Here is a 20,783-nt window from a genome sequence, read left to right as displayed (position 1 = left end):
TCTTTCTTTCTCTCTTTCTCTCTTTCTCTCTCTCTTTCTTTCTTTCTTTCTTTCTTTCTTTCTTTCTTTCTTTCTTTCTTTCTTTCTTTCTTTCTTTTCTTGAGACAGGATCTCACTTGAAACTCTAACTAGTATAGAACTCTATGTAGACCAGGTCTTGAACACTGAGATCTGCCTGTCTCTGCCTCTGCCCCTTAACGTCCAGGATTAAAAGCATTTGCTACCATATCCAGCTCCCTGTAAATTTACTTAAGGCAACCCGCACTTAGTCCAGATTAATTAATTAATTAGCCAACTAATTATTTTTTATTGTCCTCCCTCTCTCCACTTCTCCACCATCAAAATGGCACTAATTCCACATTCCCACCTGTCTTATTTAGGGTTTTACTGCAGTGAACCGACACCATGACCAAGGCAACCTTTTTTTTTTTTTGCCAACTAATTAATTAATTAATGTTTAGTGCTGGAGATTGAATCCAGGGCTTCAAGCAGCTAGTTAGGTGCTGTACCTGAGCTATCACACTCCAACCCTCAGTTTTTAAGGCTTTTTTTTTAATCCTTGAATTATTTCAAATGGTCTCTTGCTATATAACTCAGGCAGGGGACACTCTCAGTTCCTTGGCTCCCGTATGTTCTAGCAATCTCCAATTTGACGATCTAACTAGTTATATTTGCAACAATGTATTTCAGAAGAAGGACACATTTTATACATCCTAGAGGTTAAGATTTCAAAATGTCTAGGGGGAGGGTGCAATTAAGCCTGTAGCAGAGAACAGGAGCCCAGTCAGTTTCCCTTTAACCATTGGCTGGGGAGGGAGGGACTGAAGGAGGCTCCCTGGAGATGGATTGGTTGTGTCCGTTCATGGCCAGCTGGCATGATAATACTTTAATTGTGTGAAAAGCCCAATAACTTATATCCATTCTATGGCAAGAGAAAAATATAGATCTCACCCTGTACTTCTTACTCTCTGTCTGAAGAAACCAGGCATTCCTGTTTAATACTTTTCTATTTGAAGTGGTTGTATAATTTTTTTTTTCAGTACTGTTAAGGCCTAAGTAGAATGTTAAGGCCTAACTGTTATGTTGCTACCCTGCCATTTTGTTGTTACTAATACTATAGGAAAACTGTCCCATATGTTGCTTCTGCTTTTACTAGGAATATTTCTCATGCCCAAGTTGATTACATATTGTTATGTTCTGTGCTCTTGGAAATCAATCACAACAGAAGCAAGTTAGAACTGCTTTGTATAGTTAGCCACAATAAGCTTGGACCAAACCAACCATCCAGCAGCACTTCCTGTGTTTGTGTATACACTTTTACAGTATTTGCCTTTAAAAGCAGCCCCTGGAACGGACCCCAACATAAGAGAGACACCTGCATCTATTTAGAATAAGACTTCCATTTTGAGTAGGGGTTGAGTAAAGTTTAAGTTCCCAAGACCTCCCTGGGAACTGACATCCTACTTATCCCGGTCTCTCGAGCCGGAGAGACAAGAATGACATGGACACCAAGGCGGGTTCACGCAGCAACTTCTTTACTTGTGGCTTTTTCCCCTACAGCTCTCTTCCCCAGCAGCTTCTTCTTCCTTCATCCTTCTTGCAGCTTTACTTACAACCTTTCCTTCTACTTAGGGCAAGGGCTATAACTCTCCTATACTCGCGCCGACTGACCTCATCTAGGTCCACCCGCCCTCATCCAATCAGAATTCACATACGCTCCAGGCATGAGCTCAGGTAAGTCACCGATAAGCTGACAGGTCTGGATCATGAGGAACTGTCCAGCCTGGCAGGCAGCCCACACATGCAGCCTCACTGTGCATGCTCAGGCAAGGCAGTAACATCGTGGGCCATGCGGCCGCACCTGCTTCCTGCATCTCCCCATTTTTGTTTTATTAGTAGCTCTGGGATCAACATCTGTCTTAGGTTGCCCCCATCCGTGCCACATCCTTACCCGTCACAGGAGTGATGAACTCACTTTCACCATCCTGTCTTAGGTTGGTATGCGCACATGAGGGTCTTACCTGTCATTGATTACTGATCCAGCATGTTGAGCCAACATTGGGGGGATGTTCCTGCTTCAAAGGCTGCCATAGCCTGCACTTTTTCTGGGGAACCTATCTGATTTTCTCCTTCATGAAGAGAGACAATCACTTAGAATGATTATTGATAAAGACAACCAGAAGCACCTGCTGCAGGGGACACTGTATGTTGTCACAAAGGACCAGATCCTCTCTCTCCTGTGTGTATGCACCTATGTGAGCACAGGGACCATCATTCACTGTACTGATTTTAAGAGAAGCTCTAACAAAAAGTCTTAGAAGTGGGATGCACTGCAGCGAAGTGGAATACTTAATACTTGTGCAAATGCAGAGCACAACGCTCAGAAGATAAAATAGAAAGGGATCAGTACAGAGAGTTTTTTGGGGGATCTGGGGTTCTCAAAAATGAAACTTTCATTACATCATCTTTACATTTTCTTTGAGAACAGGAAGAATTTTATACATCTTTACAGACTTCTCACCGACTAAATAGTCAATAAATATTTGCCTATATGGTGAAACCCTGTATCAAACAGAACTAAACACAACAAAGAACTTAAGAGAAAATGAATTAACAAGGAACGTTTAAGATATTAAAATTAGAGGTAGCCACAGACTCTTACAGTTTAACTTACCTAAATTTCCTTACCACTGCTTACTAAAATTCCTTACCACTGTTTACCAAAATTTTCCTACCGCTGTTTACCAAAATTTTCTTACTTACCATTGCCAACCGACGCGATGAGTTCCCTTACTTGTGGCTTTTTCCCCTACAGCTCTCTTCCCCAGCAGCTTCTTCTTCCTCCATCCTTCTTGCAGCTTTACTTACAACCTTTCCTTCTACTTAGGGCAAGGGCTACAACTCTTCCTATACTCGCGCCAACTGACCTCATCTAGGTCCACCTCACCCCATCCAATCAGAATTTACACATGCTCCAGGCACGAGCTCAGGTCAGTCACCGATAAGCTGACAGGTCTGGATCACGAGGAACAGTCCAGCCTGGCAGGCAGCCCACACATGCAGCCTCACTGCGCATGCTCGGGCAAGGCAGTAAACATTGTGGCCCATGCGGCCGCACCCGCTTCCCGCACTACTTGGCGGAAAGAGATTTGTATGTGGGTAACTGACATCCTGGCTGGCCAGGTGAGACATGAGTGAGTGTTAGGCAAGGCAAGTCCCCTGCCACAGCTGAACACCCCAACCAATGGGAGCAGGACAAGGGTACAACAAAGACATGTTCCTAAGAAAACCCTCATAGAATCTTGGCTCAGTGTCACAGTCAGCTCCCAAGTCAGACCTTGTCCCTGGTTGATCAGTCTTAGGGTGTGGTATTCAATAAACCATCCCTGTTTGACTGAGATCGGTGTCTGAGTAAGGTTTGTGTGGCAATTCCCAGACCCCAACAAGTACTAGGCACCAGGGACTCAAGTACATACCAGACAAGCATTCTACCACAGAACTACATCTCTGGCTCTACTAATAGTTTTTAAACTATTGCAAGGCTTTCTCAGATCCCGACTGCAGTTTAATTAAGACACAGAGACTTCTAGCTAGTTTAAAGCTTTTGGTCTTATGCTGGGGCGGTCTCTCAGCTAGCTATCTACCTGTATCCTGACTTCTCCACCATGCTGTTTCCCCATGTGGTTCTCACCGCTCCACTCCATCCATCTCCTGCATGCTTCCTTCCATATCCTCTCCAGTCTCCCACTTCTCTGCTTCTCCCCTGTGTCTCTTGCCTGCCTGGAAGTCCCGCTCCATACTCCCTGCCCCAGCTCTGGCCCATCAGGCTTTCATTATACAAAAAAACAAACTCCAGTTTGAATCAGCAGCAGCAAGACAATGCCCCATCCATCTCTGATGGGTTGTACTCTGGCAGGGGAGAAAGGACAGGCATTTACAAATAGAATCTATGTCAGTGTAGAATCCAAAATAAGTTCAAGACCACCTAGCCCCTTCCCCTCTGAAGGGACTTTCAGAAACATAGCAGTCAAAATGACTAAGTCTGCAGCTGCCAAAACAAAATGAGCTGTTCTCAGAAAAATAACCATAACAAAATTAGCAGTTCCCAGAGAAATTCCCCTATCCCGCCCCACACTGAATTCTGAAAAACAAAACAAAACAAAACAAAACAAAAAACACAAACCTCCCTGACCTTGTCAATAGCTGTGACGTTAATAGCTGTGACATTAATAACTGACCCATAAGTTCAAAATGTACTGCTGCTTTGCTGATAACCCACCATAAGGGCAGGCAGAGTGAGTCACTAGGCCAAAGGTAGTCACTCTATACAAACCAACCAATGCCTGAAAAGGTTACTTGCTACACCAATGAGAATAAGCCAGCTAACCCTGTTGCCTAAATCTGCCCCTTACAAGGTTTAAAAGGTGTGTTCTTTGTCCTGAGTCTCTCCTCTGGCCTGCATGCTGAGAGGGGTGTCCCCAACATGTTGGATCAATTAAAAAAATAAATCCTCATGCAGTTTTTAGTGATGGCGGTCTCTGTGGTCTTTGTGAGTGAGGGTCTTTTGGCAGACTCCAATATCAGCACAGAATTAACAATTGAAAGTACAGGGACATACCTTCCCAACGTGAGGGAAAGGTCATTCCAACCCTTACATACTTGCAAATAAAACAAGTATAGACTTTACTAAATGTCTGACACAACTCAATTGATTAATTTTCACAATGATAGGATCAGTATTCCTTTGTGTTCTTACAAGGAGGAAACTGAGTCATGGAGTGGTTATGAATAGTTTTCCCACAGCAGATCATGTAGGAAGACAGAGCTCCACAACAACAAAAAAAGGTCGATAAACTCCATTCAGGCCCAGTAATGTACACCTGGAATCCCAGAACTCAGGAGGCTGAGGCAGGAAAATTGAGCATTTTGAGCTAGCCTGAACTAAAGAGCAAGATTATGTCTCCAAAAAAGAAAAATAATAATAACCAAAACAAATCAAAACAAACACAAGACAAAAAATAAACAACAAAGAAATACTGACAAACATTTACAGACCTTGTAAATTTCACAGGCTAGGTACTTTGGTGCTGGGAATTGAATAAGTGCCTTGTGTGTAAGAGCTCCACCATCAAATGTAAGACTCTGATGAGCCTTAGCTACTGGGAACACCTCCACTCCACCCCAATGAATGAGCAACTTAGAGCCAGGGATTGATTCAAAAGCAAGAGGAATTTATTGTTCCAGCACGCTTGGGGTCATCCTGCACCCGAAGGAGAGGCAGTGACCTCGGACAGCCTGTTCGACCAGTTTTTATACAGTTTTCAGGGGTAGAATAGAGCAACAGCCACTAGGCACAAAGTGATTGGCAGAACAGTATGACTTTTAAACTGATTGGTCCTTAGGGGATGAGGCAGCAAGGACTTCCCTTGTCTGTAGGTGGTCAATGGTTGGTCTACCCTGCAGTTTTCCTGAGAAATGTAACCCAGGAAGGGAGGGGTGCCTACGTGCTCCATCAACCTACCTCCCTTCCAGGAGGGGAGGGGTCTTTATGCTCTGGGGTCTGGTGGAATTTTCCAAATGTCCTGAGCTGTTCTTTTCAAAGCTGTAACAATAACTTTTGGGGTTTTTTTTTGGGGGGGGGCTTTTTGTTTTTGAAACAGGGTCTCACTATGTAGACCAGGCTGACCTATAACTCACAAAAATCTACCTGCCTCTGCCTCTCAAGTGCTGGGATTAAATGTGTGTCACCACCACCCAGTTTCCTTTTTGTTTTTTGTTTGTTTGTTTGGTTAGTTGGTTGGTTGGTTTTTGTTTTTTCTTTTTTCAAGACAGGGTTTCTCTATATAGCCCTGGCTGTCCAGGAACTCACTCTGTAGACCAGGCTGGCCTTGAACTCAGAAATCTTCCTGCCTCTGCCTCCTGAGTGCTGGGATTAAAGGCGTGTGCCACCACACCCAGCTTCCTTTTTGTTTGTTTTTGTTTTTTTAATTGAAAGAAAAAAACCTCCTGCCATCTATTTTATTCTGATCATGACATTCCTCTCCCTTAATTCTTCTCCCCAGATTCTCCCCAACAAACCCAACTCCATGCCCTTTCTTTCTCTCTTTAGAAAACAAACAATTAAGCAAGTGAACAAATTTAAAACAACAACAAAAGCCACCCACAAGAAACTTGAGACAGGACTACTCAGTGGCCTGGAGCTCACCAGGCAGGCCATGCCGTTCCAAAAAAAAAAAAAAAACCTGCTAATCTATCTCTCCCATTCTTTGCCATAGTTTAGAGCACCTAAGTTATGTTATAAAAGCAATAGTAACTAGAATTATTCTATTAGAGTCACAGAAGATTATGACATTAGAACTGGTCATTCACCAAAGTAGGGAAAATTTAAACATGGTGAATAACATTTAATAAACAAAACCTACACAACATCACAGACACACTTGACTGTAGCCTTGAGCTTTTCTACCTGGCCTCTTTGTTCCCAAAATAATTAAGACTCTGAGACTTAATATTTCATGAGTAAATGCCTAGGCCAGAAGCTTTGGCTTGTTCCCTGACTAACTCGTGACTTAATTACTAGTTTATTCTATTTATAAATCCTGCTACGTGATTAGTTACCTCTCCTCTGTCTCGTGTAACCATCTTCTTAAGTGTTCAGGGTGAATATCCTGTCTCTGACTTTTTCCCAGAATCCTCTGGCTCTCTGCTGGATGTCCCACCTTCTGATCCTGCCTCAGCTCACTGGCCATAGGCCTTTTATTGACAGGTGATGTTTAAGAGATTCTCTCTACACTTGACCATCAGTGGGTACCAATTAAGCCTGTATGAGTGGTTGAGAAGCATAAACACAAATACACTACTCACAGTGCCCTAAAAACAGACACAGGAGATGAGCCTGACTGTGGCTTCCTCAGTAAAACCCATTTGCAGTGATGTGCCAGCATCTCGCCAGCATGGTGCTTAGAATGACTGAGGCAAATCCAGTGTTATACAGGAAGCCAGAGGCATGGAGGTGGCTGCTGGCACAGACTGTTCTCTACTGACAGTGACTGTGAGTCACTGGCTTCCCAGCAATGGATAAAGTCTTCCTCCAGAGCAGCCCCCTTCACACTTGGCTTGTGTGAGCTTCCTCTACTCCATTTGCTATGTGCTTTCAAAAGTGACAAGTCCTGGATGGAGTGAGCATACAGGGATCCCAGTGGAGGTGGGAAAGAGCTGCAAGCCTGGAGTTAGAGTCTGTTTTCTTTTTCACAGTGCTGGGGATGGAACCTGGGCCTCCTGTATGCGAGGCACCAGCTCTACCACTGAGCTACACGCCCAGCTTTTGGTTGAGATAGGATCTGATCTCACTTTGTAACATAGGCTGGGCTTGGACTCATAATCCTATAGCCTCTGCTTCCATAGCACTGGGATTTCAGGGGTGTAGCACACACGATAGCTGGTTAGAGTCTTTGTGTATCAGCTTCTAGAACTGTGTTAACTACAAGCCAGTATCCTTGAGACAAGGGGGCGCTGATGAATCCTGGAGCCAGAGTTCCAAGTGCATTGTATCTGGGTTTCATGCCTGGAAGGGTAGGTGCACCTCTACAGGGTCTAGCTCAGCCTAGCCAGTATGTAGATTAAAGCATAGCTAGCTCTTCCAGGCTTCAGTGGATATTTTCAATCCAAGGGCATGAACTTGAGGAAGGAACAGAAGGGCGGAGGAGGGTTCCTAGAGGTGAGAAGGAGACATGAGGGGAGAAAGTGGTCCAAAGACACTATATTACATGTATAGGTTGTTTTTGTTTTTTGGGGTTTTTTTTTTTTGTTGTTGTTTTATTTTTAATTTAAAAACAGCCAGGTGTGGTGGCAGAGGCAGGCAGGATCTCTGTGAGTTCCTGATAGCCAGGTCTATTCAAGTGAGTTCAAGGATAGCCAGGGCTATGTGGGGAGAACCTGTATCCTAGCATAACAAAACAAAACAAAACAAAACAAAACAAAACAAAACAAAACAAAACAAAGCAACTAATTGGAGCTAGGCATCACACTGTCGTCCCAGTATTTGGGAGGCTGGGCAGGAAAATTACTGTGAATTTAAAGCCAGTCTAAATACATACTGAGTTCTGAGCAGCCAGGAAGAGTAGGAAGGAAGGAAGGAAGGAAGGAAGGAAGGAAGGAAGGAAGGAAGGAAGGAAGGAAAGAAGGAAGGGAAGATGATGGACGGATGGGTGGACAGATGGATAGGATTGTGACAGGTGCTCTGCTGCCTCCTCTGTCCCCTCCCTTATCTCATGGCAGCAGTCTCCTAGACACATGCAAATATTCACTCCTTTTGCCTAGGGAGTTTCCACAATGAACCTAGTACCAACACAGCAGATAACCGCAGCAATTATACACCAGGGTAAGATATGTTTTTAAAAGAAAAATTAAGGGCGAGGGCTGTGGCTCAGTGAGAAAATGCTTGTCTAGGCTGCCCAGTTCCTGGATTTGGTCAAGAGCACCACAGAATAAAATAAATGTATAGATAATACAACGATGGAATATAACCTCACATTTATGTAGAACAATCAGCCAAACAGTGAAGAAAACATTCCATGTTGCCATATATTGCATCCATCCATCCACCCATCCATCCATCCATTTGCTGGGGTTGGGATCAAGGGCCTCAGCTCAAGAATGCCAGTCAAGCACTCTACCACAGTGCTGTATCCCCAGTCTCCCCAGGCCCAGCATGCCCCCGCCCCCGCCCCTGCCTTGGGTGTGGAAGGGTTTTGTTTTATAAACCAGGTTGTTCTATATAGAGCTCCACATAGCCCAGGTCAGCTTGATATAATCCTACCTCAGCTTCCTGAGGGCCTTGAGCCCAGGTGTGTGCCCCAGTGTCGAGCCCCTACACTCGGAGGCTCTAATTAGTCACCCAAACAGTTTCTTAAGAAACTGTTCATCCTTACAGATGAGGAAACCCAAGCTTGAAGGCCCCTGGCACTGGAGGTCAGGTTTCAAACTTACATCTCTTCAACTCAATTCAGTGTTTTTTTACAGTGCTTCCCAAAGAGCTCATTTCCTGTTGTCACGGGCAGGGCTGAGCCCATTTCATTTGTGTTAGGAGTCAGATCTAAAGGATGATCTAACTCACTCTGGCTGGTCCTGGATTGTGGGTCCTGATGATTTGCGGAGACTGAAGGCACATGAAGCTGGGAGACAAATACTGTTTAAGATCTGCTCTCTGGAAAGTGGACAGGGTTTGAGGTGTCTACTTTCCAGATACCAAAGGGAATAATCGAGTTCCACCAAATGCCACCAGAGGCTCTTGGTTCTTTGGAACCCTTCCCACGATGATCATTAAATGGCTTAAAGAGGTCCAGTCCGCAGAACGCAAGGTATCCAAGTGAGGTGAGCTTGCACAGGAGACTGCAAATTTCCTTTCCCCACCTTATTCGCCCTTTAATGCTTCACAGCCTCTTTCCGGTCTGTATTTCACTCTTTGAAACCTTGTGAGTTTCGGGCTGGATGGCTCTTTTTTCTCATAGCCTTCAACGTTGTAACTCCAAAAGACAGCCGCTTCGTCCCCCAATGCTTCTGCATCTCTTTTCACCCTCCTCTTCTAGAGGTTGCTTTCCTCTGCTCTCTGTCTTTCTCTGACTTCTTCTCGCCCTCATTGACTAAATATTTACTAAGTAGAGTTGGGGGTGTGGCTAAATGGTGCCAGTGTCAACAACAAAACCCAAACCAGACAACTCTTTAAAAGCTTCTCAGCCTGCTTTCTTAGCGGACCCAGGACCACCAGCCCAGTGATGGCACCGCCCACAGTGGGCTGGGCTCTCTCCCATCAGTCACTAATTTTTTTTTTCCCTTTCTCTTCTCCCTCTTGCTCCACCCCCCTGCTCCCTCCGGCCCATGGTTTTTTTTTTTTTATTGTTTCTCTTTACAATGGTTGTGAGCCACCATGTGGTTGCAGGGATTTGAACTCATGACCTCTGGAAGAGCAGTTGATGCTCTTAAACTCTGAGCCATCTCTCCAGCTCCCCCCAGTCACTAATTTTGAAAATGTTAAATGTCTATGGCCCCGTTTTTGTGGACATTTGCTCAGTTGGGGTCCCCTCCTCTCAGGTGACGAGCTAGTGCCAAGCCAACACACACATGCATACAGAATAAACTTTTAAAAATGTAAGAGTAATCATAGTAAACGCACTGACAGTCTGGGTGTGTGGCTCACTGGAGCACTTCTCTAGCGTCCTGAGTTCCATCCTCAGAACTTAAAAGAAAGAAAGAAAGAACGCACCAATATAGGCACAACCTACAGTTTAGCTATTATTTTTTTTAAGAGATGAGGTCTCACCCTGGTGACACCTAAACTTTGGGGCTTGAGGGATCCTGAGTAGTTGGGGCTACAAGCACTACTACTACTACATCCAGAAAAATGTTCAGATTTTTAAAACTAAGAGATTATGTGAAAGAAAGGGAGGGCTAGAATGAGGAACATTTTGAAGAATAAACTGGTCTTTTACCATATTGATGATAGGCTATTATCCACATTTGGAAAAGGAAATACACTTGTGGCTTTATGCAAACAATTTTTCAAATTCATAAATTCTATATTTTGACAGCAAAAAAACATTACATTTCTTTAATAGGGGCCAACAAGATGGCTCAGCAGGTAAAGGGGTTTGCCACTAATCCCGGCAACTTGAAATTGGTCCCTGAAACCCACATGGCTAGAAGGAGAAAACTGATTCCCATAGTCTCTCTCTCTCTCTCTCTCTCTCTCTCTCTCACACACACACACACACACACACACACACACACACTAAATATATCAATCAATAAATAACTGTAAAAATAATCCTTTTAGATTAAGGTCTGGGGACTTAGTTCAGTTGGTAGAACGTTAGTTGCCTAACGGATGTGACACCATCCTTGGGTTTGATTGTAAGTATCACAGAACCCGGTGTGGTATGCCTCTGTAATTTTAGCACTTAGGATGCATAGGCAGGTTGATCAGAAATCCAAGGTCCTCTTCAGCTATGTAATATGTTCCAGGTCACCCTGGGCTACATAAGGCCCTGTGATGGCATGCCTGTAGTTTTTAACTCAAGAGGTTTAAGCAGGAGGATGAGCCTAGGCCATATAGTAAGTTCCAAGCTAGATGGTACTACAATGGAAGACGCTGTTTTTAACAACAAAACTAACCAAACACATGCAAAAACAGAACAGAAAACCCACACAAAATTATAGATTTTACTTAATATTGAAAGGTATCAGAATATACCTTTAAATGAGGGTTATTTAAAGCAAAGGCTCAGGAGGGACAGCAAGTATAAAAGGGATATTCCAGATAGGAATGTAAACAGTTGCCCACCATGTATGAAGCCTTGGGCTCCACCCTTGGGAAAACACACTCACACTCCTCCACTTGACTTGAATCAGGGGAAAAGAAACAGTCTTTTAAAAATATTCTCATACATCTTTAAAAACCATATTTCCTTTTTATTTCTATGCCTAGGTGACTGAGTGTATGCACAGTCCACGCATGTGGAGGCCACCATATTTACTTTTTATTTGTATGCCTCGGTGACTGAGTGTATGCACAGTCCACTCGTGTGGAGGCCAGAAGAGGGTGCTGAATCACCTCAGATTGGAACTACAAGCAGCTGTGAGCCGCCAGGTAGGCGCAGAGACTCAAACCCAGGTCCTCTGAAAGCACAGTAAGGGCTCTTAACCTCCAGCCCAGAACCATCCTTGTCACTAGAGGTGGACAGTCAAGGAACAGAACATCTGTACAAACAGACTCCTTCAGCCTCTTCATGTGTTTGGTAATTTCCCCAGAACTGCGACTCTGTTCAATCCACCATAGAAAACATTTATTTTACTTCTTTAGCTTTGCTAAATGTCAAATGAATTCACAGATCCAGCTGGAAATCCCAGGAATGGAATGACAAAGTTTTGGTGCCCCAATAATGCCAGGTAATTCTCAGTTGGTTGTTTGCCACTCAAGTAAGAGGACTTGAAGACCTGAGTTTGACCCTTGAGCACCCACATAAAAGCTGAGTACCTGTAACACCAGCACTGGGGATACAGAGCCAGGAGGATGCCTGGGATTTTTTTGGCCAGCCTGTCTATCTCACTAACATTCCTCTGAGAGAGATAGAGATAGAGATAGATAGAGAGAGAGAGAGAGAGAGAGAGAGAGAATGACACCTTTGTGTGTGTGTGTGTGTGTGTGTGTTGTGTGACACATGTGTGTGACACGTGTGTGACATGTGTGTGTGTATATGTTTGTGTGCAGTTGTGGGTCTTCAGATAAGTTCATAGGGTTTCCAGCATCAATGAACAGAGCAACACAAATAGACAATAGCAAAAGAACTAAACAAGACGGGTAGTAGTGGCTCACGCCTTTAATCCCAGCACTCGGGAGGCAGAGACAGGCGGATTTCTGAGTTGGAGGCCAGCCTGGTCTACAGAGTGAGTTCCAGGATGGCCAGGGCTATATAGAGAAACCCTGTCAAAAAAAAAAAAAAAAGAAAGAAAAGAAAGAAAGAAAGAAAGAAAGAAAGAAAGAAAGAAAGAAAGAAAGAAAGAAAGAAAAGAAAAGAAGAGAAAAGGGAAAAAAGAACTAGACAAAGTTCAGGAGCAGACAGAAAACCAACAAGCCAATAAAAACACTGTGGTAAATCACTTGACGGTTCATTTTTTCCATCTACAGAACAAGGTCTTCTGCCTAAAATATCTCTAGAGATCTAGAATCTCTAGACTGTGAGGATACACATGGACACACACACACACACACACACACACACACACACATTTTTGAGCCAGAATCTCACTACGTAGCTCTGGCTGTTCTGGGACTCACTGTGAGGCTCTGCCTGCCTTTGTCTCCCTAGTGCTGGGGTTAAAGACGTGCGTCTCTACATTTGGCTCCCTTTGATATTTTTAAGATTTATTTCGTGGGGCTGGTGATGGCTCAGTGGGTAAGAGCACTGACTGCTCTTCCAAAGGTCCTGAGTTCAAATCCCAGCAACCACATGGTGGCTCACAACTATCCGTAGTGAGATATGACACCCTCTTCTGGTCTGTCAGCTACAGTGTACTTACATATAATAATAAATAAAAAAAAAAAAAAAAAGAGTAGTTTAAAAAAAAAAAAAAGCCGGGCGTTGGTGGCGCACGCCTTTAATCCCAGCACTCGGGAGGCAGAGGCAGGCGGATTTCTGAGTTCGAGGCCAGCCTGGTCTACAGAGTGAGTTCCAGGACAGCCAAAGTACACAGAGAAACCCTGTCTCGAAAAACCAAAAAAAAAAAAAAAAAAGATTTATTTCAAACGATGTGTTTGTGTGGGGGGTATATGTTGACGTGAGTGAAAGGCCCCTTGGAGGCCAGAGGTATCAAATTCTCCTGGAGGGGATGTTTCAGGAGGCTATGAGTCACTCACAGAAGTGAGCAGAAATCTGGTCCTCTTAAAGAGCAGTAGTCTAAGCCATCTTGTTACGTTCTTTTGTTTAGGATAGTGAAATTGATATTTGCTCACTCATGAAATGATTATTTTAGCTGGTCATCTTATCATTGTGAGAAATGTTACGTGGAAGAAGAAAAATGGGGCTCATCATTCACCCCGTGACTTAGTTAATTGGCAAACTCCAGGGTGGGAACTGCTTGCTGCAGCCCATATTCTTACAAAAATGATGAAAATGTAGCCATTAGAATAAAGACCATTATCCTTATTTCAGACATAACAGCTCTATTTCTGTTGTTAATGATAAGGTAACAATGCCTTCTCTATTACTTTGCCAAACAAACCTAGCTTAACTCACACCGCTTCAATGAGGTTCTAAATTCTCCCAGATAAGATGGCTTGTCAGTCACTCCCGGGAGGCAGGCCTGAAAAGGAAACAGTATCTTGAATAAAGTACCTCCTTGGAGGCTACTGCCATTTTCTAGGCCCTTAGCTTTATACTGAAATGTGGTTATCCAGGTGAAGGGGAGGGAATTAGGCACCTGCTCACCTTTAATCTTTGCCACAATGGCACAGCGCTAACATTGTCTTTTCTTAGCTGAGAAAACAGCCCCAGAAAGGAAAGTTTAAATTAAATCATGTAGCTGGAAGCAGTGAAAAGCATTAAAACTGAGTTTAACTCCAAATAATCACATTCTTCCCTTTTACTTTCTTTGGTCAGAACTGTGCATTGAACGTAGGGTCTCGAACAAGCAGGGCAAGCACTCTACCGTCAAGATATCCTCAGCCCCTTCGATGACTGGAAGAAAAAAAAAGCAAAACTAAACAATTCTATTTGTTTACATGGGGTCTCAATGGATCTGTACTTCAGGCCATCTTGGAATCCAGGGTGGCCTCAAACCAATGGCAGTGCTCCTGCCTCAGACTCCCAAGTGCTGGGATTGCAGACATAAGCCATCATTTCCGGCCCCCTAGCTCTTTTTAACTTTTGCGTTTCTTAAGATAGTGTCTCACTAAATTGCCCAAGCTAGAGTTGCACTCAGTCTAGATACAAGTGTTATTTGCTATCCTACTGCCTTAGCCTATTGAGTGGCTGGAACTACAGACCTATGCTATATCAAAACGCCAGGGTTCACATTCTTCCAAAAGGAGAACACTTTGCAACTGTGTTTACCCCAAGTCTATTCTGTGGCCCACTGGTTATACAAGATAAACCAACATCACAGTCAAGTGATTTTGATAAATGCCAAGCATGTTAAAGACAGTGAAATATTACATAAAAGAAATGCTTAATTTATTTAGTCTGCTTTTCTACAATCACTGTTAACTACCAAGCCTACGTTTTTCTCTTTACACTTGACATTTTTTTTACTGTCTTCTGAAACTAATTAAAATAATCTGGTATATGCTTAAATGCCTGAAAGAGGAAGAAAGGTTGGAGAGCTTTGCATTGGAAATTAAGTTTATGGAGTAATTAAGGTTAAGAGGTGGCAGGGAAGTATTTTCAAAAGATGCAGTTTGTGCTCCTGGGGTAGCCGGAAGATGGGGGTGGTGGGTGGGTGGAGAGCATCAGAAGCAAACGGGGAACAGGCATGAAATAATGCAGCATACTTCCAAAGCAAGTGTTCAGTGTGTGGGCTGAAGTGATGGGAAGGGTTTGCCACAGAAAGGAAAGCTTTAGCTGGACACAGGGGGATAGTAAGGTTTAGATGGGAGGCCAGGTGCGTGACATATTCCTGTAGTGACTAGAATGACGCAGGGCGAGCCTAAGATGATTTAGCAAGAATGTCTCAAAGACATCAACTGAGCTGGGGGAGTAGTTCAGGGTTTGTCTAACATGTGCCAGACCCTGAGTTGAATCCCCAGCAGTGCATGAAACTTCTTCTAGTGGTGCACACCAGTAATCCCAGCACGCAAGAGCTTGGGACTGGGAGACCAGGAACCTAAGGTCATCCCGGGCTATGGAAGGAGATGAGAGAGACTGTATCAAAACAAACAAGAGGTGTGGGGTAAGTAAGTGGGAAGAAAGGAAAAGAAATAAAGAAAATAGGGAGAGAACAGAATGCAAAAAGGCAAAACACATTTGGGAAAAAAGCAAAGGAAAAAAGGACATTTGTGGGGAAATAGGCCAGGTATGGTTGGTTCAGGTTTTTGATAGTTGATCACTGAAAACAAAAAACAAAACAAAACAAAAAACCAGTCTGTTTTTAATGACAGAAGAAAGATTGAAATCTGAATGATCATATATTGGTCTGGGTATTAGGTATAAAGGAACAGATTTTTAAATTTTACAATCTAAAGAATTTTCAAATTATTTAATTTTCTTTATTACATGTGTAAGTATTTTTGCCTGTGTGTAGGCCTGTGTACCAATGGTGACCATGGAGGGCAGAGAGGGTGCTGGATTCCTGGAACTCAAGTGACAGATGGTTGTGAGCTACTATGTAGGTGCTAGAAATCCAATTCTGGGTTGGACTGTGGTGGCACACGACCTTAATCCCATTTCCAGGACAGTCAGGGGCACACAGAGAAATCCTGTCTTTAAAAACAAAAGAAACGAACGAAAAATCCAATTCTGGTCCTCTTGAAGAGCAGCCAGTACTTTGAACTGAGCCATCTCTCCAGCTCCTCCCACCCACCGGATTTTTTTGTTTTGTTTTGTTTTGTTTTGTTTCGAGACAGGGTTTCTCTGTGTAGCCCTGGCTGTCCTGGAACTCACTTTGTAGACCAGGCTGGCCCATGCTGGGATTAAAGGCGTGAGCCACCACCCCCCGGACTTTTAATCCTCAGCCTAAAGAATTCGTGTTAGTCCTCTGTGCTCTGTGTCAGTGTCAGTCCTCTGTGCTCTGCAGATGATTAACGAACTAACGCCCAAAAGGTCACCTGATTCCCCAGTTACTAAGCTCAGTGGTAAAATTCCTGGGCTGAAAATCCATCTTCTTCTTACTACCAAGGAGTCTGACATGGAAGGAAGTTTGTTCCAAAGGATGGGAATGTAGACAGAAGAGGAAGGCAGGCAGGGATGGAAACTAACATGGGCGTAGGACAAAGGCAGGTTTTCTGTTTGAAAACAGAAAATTAGTTCACAAGAAAGAGGGATGGGGGGTGTAGTTCCGTTGGTAGAGTACTTGTTTAGCATTCATGAAGCCTCAAATTTGATCCTAAGAACCACCTAAAACTGGGAAAGGGGTCCATGACTGTAACCCCAGCCCTGACTGTCATCCTCAGTTACACACTGAGTTTAAGGCCAATAGTGCACATGAGACAGTCTTCACACACCCCATTCACTACCAGCAGAACAGAACCAGACCATACAACACTTACTGCAAAATTTTCTTTAACTTCTTCCTCTCACAATTTAGAATAATACCTTGTGCAAACTAGCACACCTTTACATCTTGCAGTGAATAAAGGAAAAGTTACAAAGATAAACAGTTTATTTCTAAGAGGCAGCTTTATCTCAAAAAACGTGCAGAGAGAGAGAGAGAGAGAGAGAGAGAGAGAGAGAGAGAGAGAGAGAGAGTAGTAGAGACAGGCTTTCCTGATTAAAGCAGTCTACTAATGTCTTCTCCTTCTCTCTTCCCCCTTCTGTTTGTTTATTTTTTTTTTTTGTTGTTTGAGATAGGGTTTCTCTATGTAGCCTTGGAACTACTATGGAGACCAGGCTGATCTTGAATGCAGAGATCCTCCTGATTCTGCCTGGGCTCTTACAACTCAATAATAAAGACACATTCTATTTCGTTTGTTTGAAAATTCTTTGGTGCTGGGACTAGCTTCAAAGAGAGATACTGATAGTCTACAGAAGGAAGCCCAAAGATGAGCCCCAAGTGATAGTCTAGAAATGATACAGTCCAGAAATGATACAGTCTAGAATTGATACAGTCTAGGGATCTTGATTGGATTTGTTTTCACTGATAGTTAAAAGAATGAAAGGGTGGTTCAGGTCTTTAATCCCACAGCTCAGGAGACAGAGGCAAGAAGATCTCTGTGAGTTTGAGGCCAGCCCCATCTACTAAGAGAGTTCTAAGATAGCCAGGGCTGTTACACAGAGAAACCATGTCTAGAACAAATTGAAAGAAAAAAAAAAAAAAAAAAAGAACTGTTAAGACTAGAAGAAGAGTTAAAAGGCAAAGCACAACAAGCAGTAGCAGAATTAGCAGTTAAGAAAAGTGTTTATTGCAGGCAGTAAACATACAGAGAAAAAGACCTATGAAACAGAGAGGGGGTTTGAGAAGCTGAAAAATCCAGTCTCTTCTTGAGGCCTGGGGGTTGTAAAACCTCTAAAGTCTTCCTGACCTACTCTAGGGTTGGTCAGTTTGAAGGCAGAAAGGATGGATGGTTGATTGGTCCACTACAGTTGTGTAACGTGTTCTGATCAGGCTTTGAACTTATTGAACCAGTCCATCAGCAGGTGACCTGCAGATAGATGATAAAAGCTTGCCAGGTTTTTGTCTCAAATCAGGAGGTTAAAAAAGCTGGCCATCTTGGAAATTCGCCACGGCTTCATGTCCCGTTTGTCTACTAAGGGTCTGCCCAACTCTTCGTCTCTCAATACTAACAAATCGAAAAGAAAGCATAGGTTTGGCATAATGGAACCTACAGCTTCGTGCATGCTAAGCACGCGCTCTGCCAGCAGAATTACCCAGCCTCAGATATATGACAAAAGATTAGGCTAGGCGACCTGACCGCTCTGCTTTTTGAAAAAAAAAAAAAAATGAGAGTAAGAGTTTCTCAGTAAGTCTGTGTGTTTTTTTGTTTGTTTGTGTGTGTGTGTGTTTCCATGAAGAGTTGGGGTACAGAATGGAAAATACGGAGGCAAGAGTAGCAGTCATAGACAGAGAGATTATCGCTTGGCCGCCAGCAGGAACCGCCACTAGATTAGGCCCGGCCCTTGCTCGGCAAAGCCGGCCACGCCCTACACTACGCCCAGCGCGCAAGGCCCTATGGGATTTGTAGTCTTTCGCCTATCTGCTCCTAGGAGGCGGAGAGACCCTGCTGTACGTAAATGAATCTTTCTTCCCGGCATCGTCTCGGTTTTCTCCCTTTGCGAAAGGCCTAGTAAGGAAAGTTTGAAAATTCCCGCGGAGTCGGCGCCAGAGGCCGGAACCCTCGCGAGAAGTCCGAGCCCCGCAGCGCGATCTGCGCTCGGATCCCCGCCCTGGCCACGATCCTTCCCTCGGCGGAGAGGCTGTGTGTGTGTGTGTGTGTGGGGTTCGGGCAGTGCGCCCGGGGTAATGCGCAGAGCGCGGCCCGAGCGGTGCCAGCCCAGTAAGTCGAGTCGCCAGCGGGGAGGACGCGGCGCGGGCGGCGGGACGAGTTCGAAGCCGGGATTGGGCGAAGGCGCACCCGGGGCCTGAGGGGACCAGCGAGAGACTGAGCGAGAAGCGGCTTCCGCGGGCGGGGGCGCGCGCCGGGCCGTGTCTCCCGGGAGATGCTGTGACGGACCGCAAGGAAGCAGCGACGCCGGGGCCCTCGGCGGCCTGGCCCGCGGGCTCAGGTAGGGTGGGGAACCGCAGGCCCGCGCGCCGAGGGCGGGGCGGCCGGGGCGCCGAGGCCCGGGGCCTAGGCCGGGCGCACCGCCTCGCGGGGAAGCGGCGTCCGCGAGCCGCGACCGGTGCGGCTCGTTCCAGCGCTCGGGCGTTAGTTACATAACCCTGGCGGCGGGTGCCGGCACATGGCCGCAGAGTGGAGCCTCCGGGCTCGTCTCCCGCGCCCGCGGGCGGGATCTCCGTCCCCCGGGACGAGTCTGACTCGAGACCCCGGGCGGTCAGGGTGTAGCGGGGCGATGGAGACCTTTGTGGGGCGTTCCCCGCGGACAGCCGCGGGCGCTCCGAGTCTCTCCGGCGTTGGCGTGAGCTCCACATGGTCCTGTGCTTGGCTCGGGTGAGTCCTGGGCGGGGGAAAAAGTTTCACTCGGGAAGCGGGCCACAGGGCTGAGTGGATCTGGTCCAGGACATCTAAGAGAACCGTGTCCGGAGCTCATCTGCGAGCTGTAAGGCCGATGACTTTTGCCTTTGGTTGACTTTCTGGAGAGTCGGCTCTGCTTTTTGAATTGATAGGTACACACATGGTCCTTTTGAGACAGGTGGTTTTTGTTGACTTTGTGGAACCTTTCTTTTTGGTACCGTGAAGAATCGCATCCAGGTCCTCACACATGTCAGGCAAGCGCTCCACCACTGAGTTGTGTCCCCAGCATGGGATCTTGTGATTTTTCGGTTCCTAAAGCAAACGGCAGCCATTCTTAGAGGTGTGTTATAGGAAAGTGAGCGTTGTTATTTTTGTTTATTTTTGATGACAGTGATCGAAGCTACCACCTCGAGCTTATTAAGCTCGAGCCCGGCCACTGAGCTCTAACCAAGTCGCTGGGTTTTGGTGCTTTTTTTTTTTTTTTTAATAGACAGTTGGAGACATTTTTTAAAGAGCGTGGATTCTTTAGAAGAAAACATAATTTGGTTTTTGATATACTTAAGAATCTGTGGGCTTTAAGAACTGTCTTTAACTGTCAGCCTCCCAGAAGACAGAAGTTGTTGGGTGAATTTACCTATTTCAAGCGGTGATGTTTAGTGCTATGGGAAGACTACATTCCGTGATTTAGTTTGTAGTTTTAGTGGTTCTGAGGATGGCCTCGCACGTGTTAGGCGCGGAACCTGCTTCTGAGAGGACCTGCTCTTTACTCTTGAGAGACACTTAATCACTTTGTTGCCAGGGGATCCTTGAAATTTTCTCTGTCCTTGCCTCAGTCTAGGGAATAGCCGGGACTACAGGTGGGAACCACATAGTAATTTAGTAGTAAAATGTTACCAGTTTGTAAGGCAACCTAATTATTTTGTAAACATTTAAAGTTAGAGCACAGATCTCCACTTAACAAATAAAGCATAGGTTTTTTAGGTCCTAACTTAATTTATTTTATTTTTGGTTTTTTTCAAGACAGGGTTTCTCTGTATAGCCCTGGCTGTCCTGGAACTCACTTTGTAGACCAGGCTGGCCTCGAACTCAGAGATCTGCCTGCCTCTGCCTCCCAAGTGCTGGGATTAAAAGCCACCACCACGCCCGGCTAAGATCCTAGCTTTATAAATCCAAGAATGAAGTGTTCCTTCTCTAGGTTAGCTTAAAGGTCTCTGTAGCATGTCTATTCTAATCCAGCCTTACCGCACAGATTTTCTTTTAGCCACACAGAATAAGACAGGCCCTGGGCTCATGTTCTTGAAAAGGTGTTTAATGTTGGGTGCTCATCTTTTGAGGCATGTCAGCTTAACGTTTTAAAATTCTCACATTTCAAATCTTGCCTCTAACTACCACATTATTTTTCAAGACAGCCTAGACTGTCCTGGAACTCACTCTGTAGACCAGG

General features: G+C 44.8%; 1 protein-coding gene across 2 annotated transcripts in view; it reads left to right on the top strand.

The window, feature by feature from the left end:
• Positions 1–18,256: 18,256 nt before the first annotated feature.
• Ahctf1 (AT-hook containing transcription factor 1) overlaps positions 18,257–20,783 on the top strand; it is a 59,249-nt gene continuing 56,722 nt past the window's right edge. Inside the window, exon 1 of one of the 2 annotated variants that reach the window (XM_021175618.1) lies at positions 18,257–18,929. Coding sequence is in view for 1 of the 2 variants with exons in the window: in XM_021175460.2 (XP_021031119.1) it covers positions 19,107–19,315 (209 nt within the window). In the remaining variant the exon portion in view is untranslated. Of the gene's footprint in view, positions 18,930–19,096; positions 19,316–20,783 lie in introns of those variants that run through there. The other variant, XM_021175460.2, reaches the window with a different exon arrangement.

This window comes from Mus caroli, chromosome 1 (assembly GCF_900094665.2).
Source record: "Mus caroli chromosome 1, CAROLI_EIJ_v1.1, whole genome shotgun sequence".
NCBI lineage: Eukaryota > Metazoa > Chordata > Mammalia > Rodentia > Muridae > Mus > Mus caroli.
Note: the sequence above shows the minus strand (reverse complement) of the source record. Positions and strands in the feature narration are given on the sequence as shown.